The sequence below is a fragment of the Sprattus sprattus genome (assembly GCF_963457725.1).
Source record: "Sprattus sprattus genome assembly, chromosome: 18".
Lineage (NCBI taxonomy): Eukaryota > Metazoa > Chordata > Actinopteri > Clupeiformes > Clupeidae > Sprattus > Sprattus sprattus.
Window position 1 is genome coordinate 14,927,876 of NC_137916.1, and position 17,102 is coordinate 14,944,977.

At 41.5% G+C, this 17,102-nt stretch overlaps 3 protein-coding genes across 3 annotated transcripts in view; 1 reads left to right on the forward strand and 2 right to left on the reverse strand.

Annotated features, from left to right (window-relative positions):
- The window catches only part of taf2 (TAF2 RNA polymerase II, TATA box binding protein (TBP)-associated factor), a 30,936-nt gene extending 19,735 nt beyond the window's left edge, over nucleotides 1-11,201 (reverse strand). The window contains exons 1-12 of the mRNA XM_080855766.1: nucleotides 10,844-11,201; nucleotides 10,596-10,649; nucleotides 10,327-10,487; nucleotides 9,643-9,761; nucleotides 9,357-9,498; nucleotides 8,813-9,044; nucleotides 4,110-4,294; nucleotides 3,525-3,638; nucleotides 1,667-1,766; nucleotides 1,471-1,556; nucleotides 651-786; nucleotides 232-386 (exon numbers count right to left, since the gene is read on the reverse strand). Coding sequence (XP_080711892.1) covers nucleotides 232-386; nucleotides 651-786; nucleotides 1,471-1,556; nucleotides 1,667-1,766; nucleotides 3,525-3,638; nucleotides 4,110-4,294; nucleotides 8,813-9,044; nucleotides 9,357-9,498; nucleotides 9,643-9,761; nucleotides 10,327-10,487; nucleotides 10,596-10,649; nucleotides 10,844-10,894 — 1,535 coding nt within the window. The 5' untranslated portion in view covers nucleotides 10,895-11,201. The remainder of the gene's footprint in view (nucleotides 1-231; nucleotides 387-650; nucleotides 787-1,470; nucleotides 1,557-1,666; nucleotides 1,767-3,524; nucleotides 3,639-4,109; nucleotides 4,295-8,812; nucleotides 9,045-9,356; nucleotides 9,499-9,642; nucleotides 9,762-10,326; nucleotides 10,488-10,595; nucleotides 10,650-10,843) is intronic.
- Nucleotides 11,202-11,644: 443 nt separating this feature from the next.
- On the reverse strand, nucleotides 11,645-16,117 carry dscc1 (DNA replication and sister chromatid cohesion 1; the record flags this gene model as incomplete). Its single annotated transcript, XM_080857269.1, has 9 exons — nucleotides 11,645-11,756; nucleotides 11,926-12,074; nucleotides 12,350-12,507; nucleotides 12,708-12,760; nucleotides 14,308-14,446; nucleotides 14,622-14,712; nucleotides 15,221-15,361; nucleotides 15,450-15,618; nucleotides 15,948-16,117. 9 exons carry the CDS (start codon nucleotides 16,115-16,117, stop codon nucleotides 11,645-11,647), a joined length of 1,182 nt encoding a protein of 393 aa, XP_080713395.1.
- Nucleotides 16,118-16,727: 610 nt separating this feature from the next.
- The window catches only part of deptor (DEP domain containing MTOR-interacting protein), a 32,517-nt gene continuing 32,142 nt past the window's right edge, over nucleotides 16,728-17,102 (forward strand). The window contains exons 1-2 of the mRNA XM_080856503.1: nucleotides 16,728-16,799; nucleotides 16,985-17,049. The gene's annotated coding sequence lies outside the window, so the exon portion shown is untranslated. The remainder of the gene's footprint in view (nucleotides 16,800-16,984; nucleotides 17,050-17,102) is intronic.

Consider the following 17,102-nt stretch of genomic DNA (forward strand, 5'->3'; position numbering starts at 1 on the left):
TGTAGTTCTAATAGTATATGTAGTTCTAATAGTATGTGTTGTTCTAATACTTTGTGTTGTTCTAATAGTATGTGTAGTTCTGATAGTATTTGTAGTTCTACTAGTACATTTTCTTTGTCTTGAATTCACTATCAACATGCATGGAGTGTCCTGCTCACGTAGGTAAGCTTTACACATCTAATTCCACTACTTTGGCAAGAGAAAAAAGCTTCCACAGCTGTAAAGGGATACACCCATTGCTTGATGAGAGGACCGATGTCCTTGCCAGACACATTGGAGATGGACTTGAGGAAACTGGAGGTCGACACCAGCATCTGGCTCCACATGTGAGACTGGTACTTCTGGGAAGAAGCAGTGCTGGCCAAGCTCAGCAGTTTGTTAAAGACCTGCAGTTACACACACACAAACACACCACATAATATAGATTAATGGTTCCTGAACAAAGTGCTGAGAAAATAGTTTCCACAAGTTATTCAAACAAAGCCAATGATCTATGCCAGTAATACACAAATTCTGAAATCCTTGACTGGAAAAAATAAGCCGATCCAAGGACGATTCAGTGGGCATTGCACTTTTTAGGAAATAATTCAGAAAGCAGATCGATGAGGGAAGGCCCAGTGCACATATAACTTTGTTCTGCCAAGGGTCACCTGAAGCATGAACTCCATGCTGATCCTATTCTCGATCAGCCGCATCACCAGGTGAGCTTTGCACTGGAACATATTGTAGTACTCCCATGACAGCGTGTGGGGGTGTTTGATGGAGAAGTGCAGGTGGGGGGTTGGGCTGAGGAAAAACAGATGGAACATCGGAAAAAGAGATAAGAAGATGGCAATGAAAAACAGGAAGGATAGAACCAAAGCAATAAAAGCAATCAAGGAAGAAAACAAATAGTCATGAAAAATAGAAAAGAATACAGACAGAAGGACAGAACAAAAGAAGGCAGAAAAGAAAGAATGAAAGAAAGTCTTTATATTATACTTTTTTTTCAACTCTGTGAGGCATTTGTGGTTATTACCCCAGTCGCTGACAGGCGCCTCACAGCGCTTGAGTTAGCACTGGGATAATTTGCAAACAGCTCTCAAAACACACTTCACTGAGGAACTGATTTATGACAAATGAGCGCAGCCGTGCCAAGTCATTTTATGGGAGGTCAATAAGTAGTTCTACTCAGAGGCTGTTTTTCCAGCAGTCGGGGGATTTTGAAATCCTTCATCGAACTGAAAAGTCTCTGTTCTAAGCAGCCATGTTAAACTACAGGTTCAGAGGCCAAGTCATGAAAGTGTAATATCATTTGACGCACACTCTCATTGCGATCAGATCCAACCACTCATACTCCAGGCCCTCTCGGGCCAAATACTGCCTATAGAATCATCTCAGTGAAATCCACAGCTTGATGAAAAGGTACAGTGTTGTTGATGATTGTAAATAAACCCTGATAAGGTTGAAATGAAAGATGTCGTTAGTTACTTGTCCTTTTCTTTCCCTCCACCGAAAGTGGGGTGCAGCAGAACTCCTCCCATCTTCAGCTCATAATCCGTAATACTGTCCATCTCCTAGTGGTAGCGATCAAAACACACACAGCACACACGGATGAGTAGTTTTAGAGAGCAAACTAACAAAGAGCTCCAAGGTATAAAGAATATTCCCCCCAATATGTTCATACCTCCTTAATCCAGTGGCGATACTCATTCACGCCAAAGGTTTTCTTCAGGTACAGTCCATAGCAGTAGCCAGAGATCCCCTTCAGAACCCATTCATCAGCCCTAGCAAAACGGGACAAACATCGCAACATAAACATGGCGCCTCCGCTGCATCTCAAAAAGAGGTTTCAGAGAAATATGAAAATTATGGTTTTGTTTTACTAGTAGTTCAAAAGTCATGAATTTCTATTTCATCAATTATACAGGTGCTGTCAGAATAATAAACACATATAAATGACATTACCCAGCTAAAAACAAGGCATTGACATGCTCGTTATAAATAATTACTCAGTGTCACCGAGTAGTGGCACTTGTAATGGCTCTTGGAATGCCAATTAACTTCAGCAAATTCTTTATGAATCTTTAACCCTTTACCGGGGAGTAATTGGGAATATCGTTGTGAATTACATTACTGATGTAATGTTTTGAGATTAATACAAGCCCCCAGAGGGCCCCGACCTGACCTGTGATTTATGCTTTAGCTTGTGGTCGTCGTGGTTGAGTGCTCATTCAAACAAACTGTACTGCCCAACCCTATTACTGCTGTCTATCAGAAGCCACGAGTTTAACAGGCGTCACCCTGCTCTAAGCGTGAGTGCTTGCGCCCCTGTGTGTTGCTTTAAGGGAGGCGGCGGGAACACCACAGCCCCTCAGAGGACCACACATCTCTCCTCGCCATCTTAACAGCTCCACTGTCGCGGCGGCTCAAGAACTTAATCCCCCTATAGACAGCTTTTTACTGCAGCCAGAACATTTACAGGGAGAGCTGCAGGTATGACCTCATTCACTGGGCCAAGGTGGCGGCAGGACAAAAACCCTGTTGCCTCCTCGTTGGCGTACGTATGCTTACGGTTTCTTATGGGCGCTGAATCAGTCGAGCCTGTCTCCAATTATAAGCTTCAGCTGAATTAAACCGCACAATTAATTGCTAGCAGGTGACTGCTTTCCATATCAAAGGCCTTTCCCTTCTTTTTTGGGCCTGTTCCCCCTCCCTCAACTGGGGCTTATATAACACCACCCCAAATTAAATAAGTTAAATAAATAAATAACTATGTAAGCTGAGCTTCCCACATCTGATTTAGGTTTGAGAGTCTTCAGTATGCAGGGGAGGGGGGGGGGGGCTTGTTTTACAGAGATCAATGCATTGTACGCATCCAGAAAGGGTTCCGAACCATATCTCTGTGAGTGAGTGAAAGTTGACAGAAGTCAGTGTAAGAGCCATAAACTAGTGTAGTGCCACCAGCATGATACTGACAGAGGGGGGAAGGCATGACTGGGGTAGGTTTCTTTCTTTTCTCCTCACTTTCTGTTCACTTGATGAGGGCACTAACTCGTTCAAATACTGTTAGACTGCACAGCTGGAGAACAAAATGATCACACAGTGCCAGAGACAGAAAATGATATGCTCTGTGTCGCAGGTTTAACACCTTTAAAATCACTCCACTCTACTTTACTTTACTCTACTCTACAGCCAGTCTCCACAGGTCACTTCAGAACCAACCAGAGCTGCCATAACACATCAAACACTTTGAAATGAAGAGCTTGGGGACAAAAACAAGGGAGTGTGAGAGAAAGAGTGAAGTCATACAGAGAGAGAGAAAGGGGGGAGTCCTTAAGCTGTGCCTGAATTAGTGTGTTGGAGGTCCCTTAGTCTCGTACCAGGAGCCAAGCCCGCCCGTGTAGACGGCATATGGGGTTACTAATCACCAGGACATGGCTTTGGTGCTGCCAGGGTCGGCGCTCACCAATCACCAGGCCCGAGAGAGTGTGTGTGTGTGTTAGCACAGGGCTGGCTGGCGCAGCCAGGGGGCTCCCACTCACCAGGACATACGCGAGATGAAGCAGCCAAAGAACTGCTGGGCCAGAGCCTGAGCCAAGCAGCGGCGCGTCAGGGGGGTCTGGTCTATAATCATGGTACTGTGCAGCAGGTTCGTGCTGCAGATGAGAGTGTGGAGAGAGAGGAATAAAAGAGAGAGAGAGGGAGCGAGAGAGAGAAGAGGAGAGGGGGATGGAGGGGAGAGAGCACAGGGAGGATGGGAGGGGGGAGAGAGGAAGCAGAAGAGGAGATTGAGTGAGTGAGTGAGAGGGTAGAAGTAGTGGTATACAACTATTCAGATTGTTCTTTATTCTTGATATTTTTTTTAAATGATTCTTGTAATCCTCCATAACTGTACACAGAATAGTCTACAATCTATTCATTTTCCTTTATAAAGAATCAATTCTACTGGTCAAGGGCTAATAGCAGGGTCAAACTGTCTGCTACAAAAATACTCTAACCACATTTGAGATTCGTGCACATCAATTAATAATGACTGTTCTTACTAAGCATAACATCACTTAATGCACTTCCAACTACAACCAGAGGTGATTGAAAACTACTGCACACACAGGCACTCCCAAGCTTACCTGAAGATGCTCATGGATGCATACGAGGACACCTGCACATAGGCCTCGTCCACAAAGACAGTCTTGAAGCAGGAGTAGGGGTAGCGGCAGGTGAGGATCTCCTCGTAGAACTCAAAGATCTCGTGGAGGTAGGACATGGTGTGCTTGAGCAGGGGCAGCAGCTGGGGCAGGCAGAAGTGGGTCACCTGAGACAAACAGAGAGGTTTCAGAGCACATCTCATGCATCAATACACACATCTCTTCAATGTTTTTACAGCTGGCATGTCTGCGTTAATAAGAATTCAAGATACTTTGCTACATCATAATATGTTCTATAGTTTAGAATAACCAGGCTCGTCGAACAGATACCTGCTAAGCGGACATTTAGCAGTATATGAAAGACAGCAACAGCAAGTGACAGTACACGATTTGCTTTCACAATAGGATTACGTGTATTTTACTCACGTTGGACACGTTTCATGCCCAATGTAAACCAATATGTTAAACTGTTTACAGACTCATGTACTTTCCTTTTTTCTTCGTAACAGTATCCAATAAAATGCGCTGGCTGAAGTTGGAGGTGCAGATGTGGTTATCAACCGTGGAACACTCCCACTGAGTAATCACACTGAGAGACCTATTGTCTTTTGCTTTGTCTCCGAGTGTGGCATATCTATCTAAACTTGGCAATGAAAATAAAGAAAGGCATCTTTGTACTCTAGGAACTAACTAAACAGAAAGAAATCTGCTTATGTTCTGTGATATGTTCAACACACAGTATTCATTGTTTGTCAGGGGAAGTTAAACTAAGCTTAGAAAGTCATGCCACTTTTCTGTCAGGTCAACCATAACAGATATCGGTGTCTATTGACTGTGTGAAGTGTGATGCTTTCAGACGCAGGTCCAGGGGAAGCTCTGCAAGTATTTTCATGAACAACGAGTCGTTTCATTTTTGCTGACAGACACCCCGCAATTACAACAATTTTAGAATTTAAAAATCTTTTCAAAAAGATAATATTATTTGAGGCTCAGATTTCTACACGATCAAGAGCCGTCGTTCTCACAAACATACATTTACACAATGCATTATGTCTTCACAACAGTACCAGATACAAATAATTGAGTAGGATGACAGACGAAAATATTACTATAGAAGTGTTATGGGAAAAAACACATTTGCAATGACTAGATTCCACATTTTCACATCTTGTTTTAATTTTCATTTAATCCATCCACTGTAATGAGCATGCTTAACAGCTTCAGATATACAAGTTACAATCAACCATTTAGATTTTACCCTGATGTTAATGTGAGGGTTATGTATGCACCTTTGCCCTTAAATATTACTTGCTAAGACAATTTCCAAGTGTATTGTATAAGAAATGTATTTTAGCCAACGCAGATCTCAGCCTGCATATGACACAATACATCATTCTGGGTTGTAAGACATATACAGTACCAAAAGTTTGGACACACCTTTTCATTCAATGTTTTTTCTTTGTTTTAATTATTTTCTACATTGTAAATTAATACTGAAGAGATTAAATCTTTGAAAGAACACATGGAATTATGTAGTAAACAAAAAGGTGTTATACAAACCAGAATTTGTTTTATATTTTCTTCAAAGGAGCCACTTTTTGCTTTGCACACTCTTGGCATTCTCTCAAACAAATTCATGAGGTAGTCACCTTGTATGAATAACAGTAAATTTGGGGAATTTCTTGCTTTCTTGTGACATTTCTTGCTTTCCTGTTTGGGACCATCAGTTGTGTGGTGCAGAGGTAGGGTTGGTATACAGTGAATAACCCTATTACTACTGCTACGGCTTCTGTACTAATCAATATTATGACAAGAACCACTCAACTAAGTAAAGAGAAATGACAGTTCATCATTACTTTAAGACATGAAGGTCCGTCAATCTGGAAAAGTTCAAGAACCTCGAATGTATCCTCAAGTGCAGTCACAAAAACCATCAAACGCTATAATGAAACTGGCTCTCATGAGAGCTGCCCCAGGAAAGGAAGACCAAGAGTTACCTCTGCTGTAGAGGATAAGTCCATTACAGTTACCAGCCTCAGAAGCGTCAATTAACAGCACCTCAGATTACAGCCCACATAAATGCGTCACAGAGTTCAAGTAGCAGAGACATCTCAACATCAACTGTTCAGAGGAGACTATGAATCAGGCCTTCATGATCAAATTGCTGTAAAGCAGCCACATCTGAGGAATCACAAGAAGAAGAGAAATACTTAGGCTCAAGGAATTAACATTAGACCAACGGAAATCTGTACTTTGGTCTGATGAGTCCAAATTTGAGGTTTTGGTTCCAACCACCGTGTCTGTATGAGACGCAGAGAAGGTGAGCGGATGTTTTTCCTACAAGGAGGAGGAAGTGTGGGGGGCTTTGCTGGTGACACTGTTGGTGATATATTCAAAATTCAAGGCACACTTAACCAGCATGGCTACCACAGCGATATGTCATCCCATCTGGTTGCATTTGGGATGTAGGACCGTCATTTGTTTTTCAACAGAACAATGACCCCAAACACACCTTTGATTTGATTTGATGATCTGGTCTCCACAATCACCCAACCTAAACCCAACTGAGATGGTTTGGGATGGGTTGGACCGCAGGGTGAAGAAATAGCAGCCAATCAAGTGCTCAGCACTTCTGGGAACTCCTTTAAAACTGTGGCTACTTTGAAGAATATAAAATTTAAAACATATTCTGCATTTTTCTTTACTGCATAACTCCATATGTGTTCTTTCATACTCTTAATGTCTTCAGTATTAAACTACAATGCAAAAAATAATACAAATAAAGAAAAAACATTGAATGAGAAGGTGTGTCCAAACTTTTCACTGGTACTGTAGCTAAAAGCTAGGAAAAGGTACATACACTACAGTTCAAACGTTTGGGGTCACTTAGAAATGTCCTTAATTTTCAAAGAAAAGCACTGTTTTTTTCAAAGAAGATGACATTAAATTAGTCAGAAATACACTCTATACATTGTTAATGTGGCAAATTACTATTCTAGGTGGAAATATATGGTTTTTAATTAAATATTTACATAGGTGTATAGAGGCCCATTTCCAGCAACTATCACTCCGGTGTTCTAATGGTACATTGTGCTTGCTAATCGCCTTAGAAGACTCATGGATGACTAGAAAACCCTTGTGCAATTATGTTAGCACAGTTGGAAACTGCTTTGCTGGTGAGAGAAGCTATAAAACTGGCCTTCCTTTGAGCTAGTTGAGTATCTGGAGCATCACATTTGTGGGTTTGGTAATACTCTCAAAATGGCTCGAAAAAGATAACTTTCATGTGAAACTCACCAGTCTATTCTTGTTCTTAGAAATTAAGGCTATTCCATGTGAGAAATTGCGAAGAAACTGAACTTTTCCTACAACGGTGTGTACTACTCTCTTCAGAGAACAGCAGAAACATGCTCTAACCAGAGTAGAAAGACAAGTGGGAGGCCCCGGTGGCCGGTGCATAACTCGGCAAGAAGACAAGTATATTAGAGTGTCTAGTTTAAGAAAAAGACGCCTCACAGGTCCTCAACTGGCAGCTTTTTAAATGGTACCCGAAAACGCCAGTGTCACCTTCTACAGTGGAGAGGTGACTGGGATGCTGGCCTCAAAGGCAGAGTGGCAAAGAAAAAGCTATATCTGAGACTGGCCAATAAAAAGAAAAGATTGATATGGGCAAAAAAGATTGGAAAAAAGTGTTCTGGACGAATTTAAAGTTTGAGTTTTTTGGATCATACAGAAGAACATTTGTGAGACGCAGAAACGGGGGAAAAGATGCTGGAAGAGTGCCTGACGCCATCTGTCAAGCATGGTGGAGGTAATATGATGGTCTGGGGATGTTTTGGTGCTGTTAAAGTTGGAGATTTGTACAAGGTAAAAGGGATTTTAAATAGGGAAGGCTATCACTCCATTTTGCAAGGCCATGCCATACCTTGTGGACAGCGCTTCATTGGAGCCAATTTCCTCCTACAACAGGACAATGCCCAAAGTGCACCTCCAAATTATGCAAGAACTATATAGGGAAGAAGAAGGCAGCTCGTATGCTGTCTGTAATGGAGTGGCCAGCGCAGTCAACGGATGTCAACCCCATTGAGCTGTTGTGGGAGCAGCTTGGCCGTATGGTACGCAAGAAGTGCCCATCAAGCCAATCCAACTTGTGGGAGGTGCTTCAGGAAGCATGGGCCGAAATTTCTACAGATTACCTCAACAAATTAACAGCTAGAATGCCAAAGGTCTCCGATGCTGTAATTGCTGCAAATTGAGCCTTTTTTGACGAAAGCAAAGTTTAAAGAACAAAATTAATATTTCAAATAAAAAACATTATTTCCAACCTTGTCAATGTCTTGACTATATTTTCTATTCATTTTGCAACTCATTTGATAAATACAAGTGTGAGTTTTCATGGAAAACATGAAATTGTCTGGGTGACCCCAAACTTTTGAACGGTAGTGTATGTCCCTGTGAAAAGCACAACCAAAGGCTCTCTCAATTCAGATTAGAAACATGTGCCTACATTGTAGTTCAGGAGGGGCAAACTAGCATTACGACTAGCATTTAGTAACCTTTCTGGTCTGACTTCCAGCATAATTCTATAAGGAAGTATCATAGCATGCTATGGTAGGAAAGAAGAAGGAAATCATCAACTGACAGATCTTACACCAGCACCTGTTAGAGTGAATTTTCACACCCACCTCATGCATGTAGGGATCCACAAGGATTTCAAACGGTCCCACGGCCAGGGAGATGTTGGGAGCAGCAGTGGGGATGGGCAGCATGTAATGGAAGGTCTTCTTGCGCATGTCATGGGTATAGACTGTCTCCAGCATGTCCCCACAGGACACTGCCACCATGGAGGCATCCACTGTGAACTCCAGCTTCCACGTGCACAGCTCCGAATAAGAGTCCACACACGGGAACCAGAACCTGGGGAGAGAGAGCAGTAAGGGATCACTGAGATACAGACTCAACTCGAATTTCAGAAAATGCCAAGTTTGTACAAATATGGTCTGCCTATTTTGTTTGTTTTATTTATGCTATTACTGATATCTCAAATGGTTTTACCACAAATCAGCACCATGCCATTGTGCCTGTGTTTGGGTAAAGTTGCTGAGCAAGGGTGGCACTGAGCCAATCTACTCTCTTGCTAGGCACAGGCTAAATTACACTGACTGTATATATATATATATATATATAGATGGAAATATATATGCACTGCAGTGCTGGAGAATGCTATACCGTGTGGAATTCTGGTAGCCAAAGGAGAAGACGTGGGCTCCCCTCTCTGCCATGCTTCCCTCTACATCGGGCACAACGAAGTGCAGACCTCCCTTGGGCTGGTCCAGGGAGAACTCAATGTAGACTTTCAACACCTTCATCTCTAATAAAGAAAAATGACAGGCAGTAAGAAATAAATAAATAAATGAACAAACAAACAACAACAACAAAATAGCACATAAATAGAGAAAACTATACATAGAGAGAAATACTCGAATACACATCATTTCAACGACTGGCTTCTCACCATCTCCTTGCTTCCAGAGCTCAGATGGGACCTTAATGCAAAGCTCCCCATTTCCAGCATCTGGGTCCACAGCGGTGACGGCAGCTGTGTAGGCACTGGAGAAGTAGTTCAGGTTCCTCCTGCAGACACAGTCAGTCACAAACCAGTGTTAAAAACCTGAGGTAATAAGGAGCCTTCTCATGTTGTTCATTTCAAATAGCATTGTAGATTTGGAATTAAAGCAACAGTATGCAGCACTGCCACTTTTTGAGAAAGTCATACAGGTTATAAACTATTTAGTTCTGTGATTCGGGTAGGAACATCTCACACCATTTTAAGAAAAGCCTTCAGAAAGACGCCAGTTGGCAACCTTTTATCATTGCCTCCTAAACTGTTGGTGGTGTTTGCATGCTTTTTAGGTAGGAAGCTCACTAGTTTTGGACCAACACTAAAATACATGAATCTACGACTATTAAGTAATGACTTAACAAAAGCCAACCCAGTAAACAACATACTGTATGTCTATGTCATTGCATGTTGACATTTAACTTGGCTACTGAAATCACAACAGTTTCTGATCTCCATCAACACAAGCACCAGGGAGGCTCTGGATCTAACCAACATATAAGTATACAATTCTGTGTCTTTTGTCAGGTGTAGTCTTTTAAGAGACCAAACCATAATTGTGGATGGGTTGTAACTTACTGCTTTGACTCATGATGGCAGACCTCTAAGGTGGGATCATTGTAAATGAACGGAGCCTCCAAGTCATTGACCCGTACTCTGTATATGCGGCACTGCTTGCTGTTGAGTTTAATGCGGTTTAAATTCACAACCGTGGGAAAGACAGTCAGCTCCACATACCCCTGTAGGGAAATAGAAAAAACTATTATTCTAGTTCTTCCGCAGTGTTACACTGGACATGGAAAATGAATTATCTCGTTTAATAACAGAAAATGTATAATCAGACTTACAATAACTGACTTCCTCTGGAAATTGATGTTGTTTATGCATACCACCTGATGGGTTGTATAAGGGGGAAAGAACAATAATTACTTAAAGTAAATAAATAAGAGAATACATTCTCATCAGTTTCGATAACAAGTCAGTGAAACACAGACATGATACTTTATTGACTTAACGTTATAACTTGTTACATAAGGAGTGAATAACAGAATGAAGGAATGATATTGTCTGTGATTAGAGAAGCGATTGGTACTTATAATTTGTACGGTCGAGGACTCTCGAAACCCTTGTCTTTCTTTCTGTTCATCCTGCAGGGTGAAGCTTTCCGAAATCGGCGTTTATTGCATAGGTAAACAGGCTATTACGACAACTACGGTCAACTACGGGAGTCTTTCGCACTCAGTCCAGGTTAACGATCTCAGACATTCAAACATGGGTAATGGTAGTGCATATTTATGGAACAGTCAGAGCAAGCCAACAACCATAAATAAACTACTTCACAATCGTTGTTAAGAGTGAAGACTAGCAAATGCTTAATCGCTAGCCAACGCAGTTAAGTTAAAGTTAGCAGTCTGACAAGCTGAACTCTTCATAAACCTATGAATGAAATGGTCCCTCTCCTTTTGTCAAACGGCGAATGTTTATGATGTTCATGCAATCATTTCTGCAGAACTAGATGTATGTCCTAATCAACGTCTCGAAACATTGCAAGCTTCCTCCAAACGCGGGCAGCCATTTTGCCAATGACCTATGACCTCCCGCGCGAAACAACAAGGGGATCATCACATGCCATCTACGGTATACATTTCCTCCTTCACAAGTATACCGCCCTCTATTGGTCTGGTGTTTGAGTACAATACATCTGTGTTTCATTTATTCCTCACAATACCATTAAAATTACATTTTGGACCTTGTATTAATGAGTAACAAAGTTTAAAAAATAAAGTTTTATTAACAGATAATATACATAACCAATAATATACATAAAGGCGATAGAAAATGTCAAATGTATCCTCTTGGTGAAGTGGTGAAGTGGTGAAGAGGCATTCTTCCCACTTCAGGTTGCCACAGGTCTTCTAGAGTTGTACACTTTGGAGCCATTTTGCATTGAACAACGTGCATATTTTGTCAGAAGAGCTCCAGTTGTCTGCTTTTCTCCACATAGATCCCTGTTTCAATAAAGTATTCAGTTAGAATGATTGACACAACCAGTGTTGATATAATGTCAGCAGGTTTTTTATCAGTGCTAACTACAGTCATTGCCATAAACTACATACAAGCTTGTTTTTTTTTTTATTTTTCAATGGAAATTCTGCCATGGCTTTCAACTCGACTCACTGAATGTAGGGGGCAATGTCATTCTCAGTCCACTTCTCTCTCATACTGAAGAGGCAGTTGAAGCGCTCCAGGGTGTCCTCTGGTAGGTCCTCCACCCTCAAAAGAGATATAGTTTCCGGTCTGGTGCTGCGGTCTACCAGTGCCAAACCCTACAGAACAAAAACACAGATCATGAGACAACACACGTTTGACCCTGTCTTTTTACCAGTTCACTTAATGTTGAATTACTTATGTATTAGCTTTGGTTGAAAATAGCACTTCATACGGAAATTAAATTGTTATTGTGAATTTTTTAAGTACCATAATTACTCCCTGATTGGATCTGTGAAATAGGGAAACTATGTTTTGACCATTGGCTGATTAGATTGTGGGCTCTCTGTCGAGGCTTTTTAATGTCATGGGGTGACCGTATGCATTCTCTCACCCTGAGCTGGTCCAGGTTTGTGCTTATCCCTTCAGGAACACTCTGCTGCCAGATCTCCTGGAACTCCCTCAAGTGGAACTTCACCGCATTCTGCAAGAGCAGCTGGGCTGTGGCCCGGCAGATCTTATCCTCATCCAGAGAAAAACGCACCTCGCCATCTGAACACAACAACGCACAGCAGCACCTCAAACAATGGCAAGAAAGAAAACAACACAAATTATGAAAAATGGCATGGGTAGCGTTTTGGCTATTTTCTTACCTTCCATGGAGACAACTCAACATGCACAGAATAAACAAAGAGACCACAAAGTTCTTAACTGATTTTGAAACAAGGAAAGAGAAAGTATGAATGGCATACCGTCTGCTGTGTACCGCCTTCCGTAACAGTTCAAGCAGTGCTCTATCATTTCTCTGAATCAGACAGAGGGCAATGGTTATTATTACTGAGAGATGACCATAACTATGACCATAACTATGTTGAACTACTTACCAGCATTTGTTTGACTGAATATAGTAACTTCATAAAGTTCAGGTACACACTGAAGCATCACACCATACTTAACAGCAAATCACTTCAGACAGTACAGTCGTGGCCAAATGACACAAAGAAATGACACAAATTGACATTTTCACAAAGTTTGCTGCTTCAGTGTCTTTAGATATTTTTGTCAGATGTGACTTTGGAAGACTGAAGTATAATACAAACATTTTATAAGTGTCAAAGGCTTTTATTGACAATTACTTGAAGTTAATGCAAAAAGTCAGTATTTGCAGTGTTGACCCTTCTTTTTCAAGACCTTTGCAATCCGCCCTTGCATGCTGTCAATTAACTTCTGGGCCACATCCTGACTGATGGCAGCCCATTCTTGCATAATCAATGCTTGGAGTTTGTCAGAATTTTAGTTTTTTTGTTTGTCCACCCGCCTCTTGAGGATTGACCACAAGTTCTCAGGTCTGGGTAGTTTCCTAGCCAATGGACCCAAAATATTGATGTTTTGTTCCCCGAGCCACCTAGTTATCACTTTTGCCTTATGGCAAGGTGCTCCATCGTGCTGGAAAAGGCATTTTCATCACCAAACTGTTCCTGGATGGTTGGGAGAAGTTGCTCTCGGAGGATGTGTTGGTCCAGCAAGCGCCAGGACCGTCTCCTAAACATGATTCAGCTGCGGGATCGGGTCACCTCCAGCATAGAGCTTGCTCAGGAATGGCAGCAGGCAGGTGTGAGTGCATCTGCGCACCCAGTGAGGCGAAGACTTTTGAAGGATGGCCTGGTGTCAAGAAGGGCAGCAAAGAAGCCATTCTCTCCAGTAAAAACATTAGGGACAGACTAATATTCTGCAAAAGGTACAGGGATTGGACTGCTGAGGACTGGGGTAAAGTAATTTTCTCTGATGAATCCCCTTTCCGATTGTTTGGGACATCTGCAAATAAGCTTGTCCGGAGAAGACAAGGTGAGCGCTACCATCAGTCCTGTGTCAAGCCAACAGTAAAGCATCCTTAGACCATTCATGTGTGGGTTTGCTCCTCAGCCAAGGGAGTGGGCCCGCTCACAATTTTGCCTAAGAACACAGCCATGAATAAAGAATGGTACCAAAACATCCTCCGAGAGCAACTTCTCCCAACCATCCAGGAACAGTTTGGCGATGAAAAATGCCTTTTCCAACTGGATGGAGCACCTTGCCATAAGGCAAAAGCCAGTGACACTTATTAAATGTTTGTAATTATACTTCAGTTTTCCATAGTAACATCTGGCAAAAATATCTAAAGACACTGAAACAGCAAACTTTGTGAAAATGAATATTTGTGTCATTCTCAAAACTTTTGGCCACGACTGTACACATTAATTCAAACTAAAAATGTTGTTACCAAATGTTTACATAAAATCTTTTAAATATTTTATTGTGAGGGGATGATTAGAATGGACGCATCAGGGATTTGTGTATAAGCAAATTCCTTACTTTGGCTCCAGACCAACAAGTTCCTGAAGACAAATAGTCAGAGGAACTTCACTGAATGACCAAGACTCAGAGTCCACTAGCTGAGTTACATGGCCCAACAGCTTCATCTCATAATCAAAATCCAAAATTCTCCAGAAGCCTGCAGAACAGAGTGAGCATTACATCTCACACAGTAAATTACCAAATGGAAGGAATATAACATATACGGCTATTCACATTATAGGATTAAATTACCTTATATTATATAGGTATATGAATTATTCTGATAATGCAAATATGAAGTTTGAAAGAATTGAGATGAGAACCGTTCTCACCATCTATCTCACAAGCGTCAATTTGTTTAAGATGGGAAACAAGCTCCTCTTTACTTGCTTGGATCGTTTCAAGGAGGTCAGCTGTGGAGAACTGAGAGGGAGAGACAGGCCAATTCATAAATGTTGTGACATAGCCAGAATTCATCTGAACCCACCGCATCGGTGGAGTGACATCTCAAATTCACACAAAACAACCCAATGATTTGCTTAACATTGTGCTCCACATTGGGTGGCATAATGTAATTCAGATGGCAAAATACTGCTCACAAACCAGAGAACATGGCTGCATTGTGCATTAACTCTACATAAACTTAACTATATGACATCATCATTATGGCATTTCGGGCATTTACTATAATGACTGATTGTGGTTCTTAGTTTAAAAATCTTGTGCACTATTGTCACATATATGCCCATGATTTTGATAATACATAAACAGATATGAAGGCTTTACGCCAATCATTAAGGCTTGCATTAGGTGAGTGCTTCTCAAGGTTTAGTGTTGACAGACTTCTGTGATTGTTATTGAGCAGTGAATTGAGTTTAAGACAATGAAGTATTCACACAGTATTATTCAGTAGAGGTAAGGTGGTAATTACCATTTGTCCAGGAGCTTCAGCCTCTTCCTCTGTGCGCAGACTTGGGCCCTCATACGGGCGTTCCATTAGAAGTTTCTTCAACTTCTTCAGCTTTGGTCGCTGCTGCTTCAGCTCCCAGTAGCAGTTGGAGAACCCCCATATCTAACACATTCACCCATACACACACACCAAATCTAATGCATTACACCAAAGGGACAAAACAATCAAGCGTATTAAAAGGACACCTCACCTCAGCATGGACAAGCTGAGTATCCGTTGACGCTTCCTTCATCTGATCCGGAGTCTTACATCCCGGTACAAACAGAAGCAGGTTGGATGTGTCTGCTATCTTGAGGTCATATGTTTTGTTTTCACTGCATAGAATCGTATGCTCATCTTTGTCCCCTCTGATGACAAGGCTTAAAACAATGTGACAACATTGGAGGAAGATCAGTTTGCTGCAACTTTAGATTCACTTTGAAATAATGTGCCTGAATTGTGCTTAGTGACTTTCGGAAACGACATTTGACGTCAGATTCAAAGGAGGAAGCTGTAGTGCCACATCACAACACTAACAGTTCCATATAATCTTTTTCTGGTATACTGGGACGTCATCTCAAAGGTTAACCTAACCTACATTTGTTACTATATTTAATACAAAGGCAAATTAACTTCCTTCTAAAAATGCAAATCAATTGCATTCAATTGAATTATTATACGATTACATAGAATGATTAAGTACATGTACCTCTTCCCAGCTTCAATGTGTTTACAAAGCGTTTCGTCCAGTTCCATGAGGCAGTAGTCCCCAGACGACACATTTTCTCCAAAAGACAAGCAATGTGTAACAGACTGCAAATCTTCCTCTTTGAGTTTTGCGATCTCAAGAGTTGCCTGAACCTCCTCTAAAGTTCTCATTCCGTCTACGAATGAATGACTGTAAATGCCGCACTTGATAACAAAACGATTGTGCTTGTACACCGTACTTCTTGTCACACTTCAGTTTTCCCGCAATATTTACCGGAAATTCCAGCAACTTGGAGTGACTGTGTCACCAGCCAATGGCCGACATGTAAACCATTATCTCATTGGATGATAATTATTTTATAGCACAGGCTATTTCCTGTAGAGGGAGCTAGAGTTTCATTTTTAGCATTACTATTTTTTGCACTGTTTCCCTATCCGCATTGCTATGCAGGTGGAGGTGGAAAATGGCTTCATATTTAAAGCGAATGGTCATTTGAGTGTGCGAGTGAAGTACCCGGGCGACATGTTCAAATTCATTAATGTATTTATTACCTCTACTCTGTCAGTAACCAGGAGTAATGAACGTCTTTTTACCACGCCAATGTACCATAATTGTTCAGGTTTAAGAGTAATGGTTTTATTTTTGACAACGCTATGTGCTCGAATATTGCATTAAAATGATAGAGTAAAGACATTTACTGCTACCTCAAGCCCCGCCCTGTGGAGTAACTCCTGTGACGCCAGGGCGGTCAGAGCAAGTTGGCTCGCGCTGCACCGTTGTGCAAAACGTGCTTTTAGTGTGAAATAGTAAACAACCAAAGAGGACAAGGGTTACGATCGCTCAGCACTTGATGTAAATTGACAGACTGCTCGATGTAGTAGGTCGCTAGTTGGTTTCTGTCTATGATCTGGATGTGACAGAAGGCATATTTATGCAGTTACAGTGTGGGTCATCAGTGCTGAAGTGCTGTGCTGTTGACACAGTTATGCTTTGCTTTTTTGTATTCATTTTAAACGCTTTCTTTTTTGCAATGCCAGCTCTCCGCAAAATTGGATATAATTCTTAGCCACACTAAAGGTTCCAGTGAGTGGACAGCTCGAAGGTAATTTCATTATTTATATCCTTTATTAATATTCAGTTCTTGGATGACCCTAT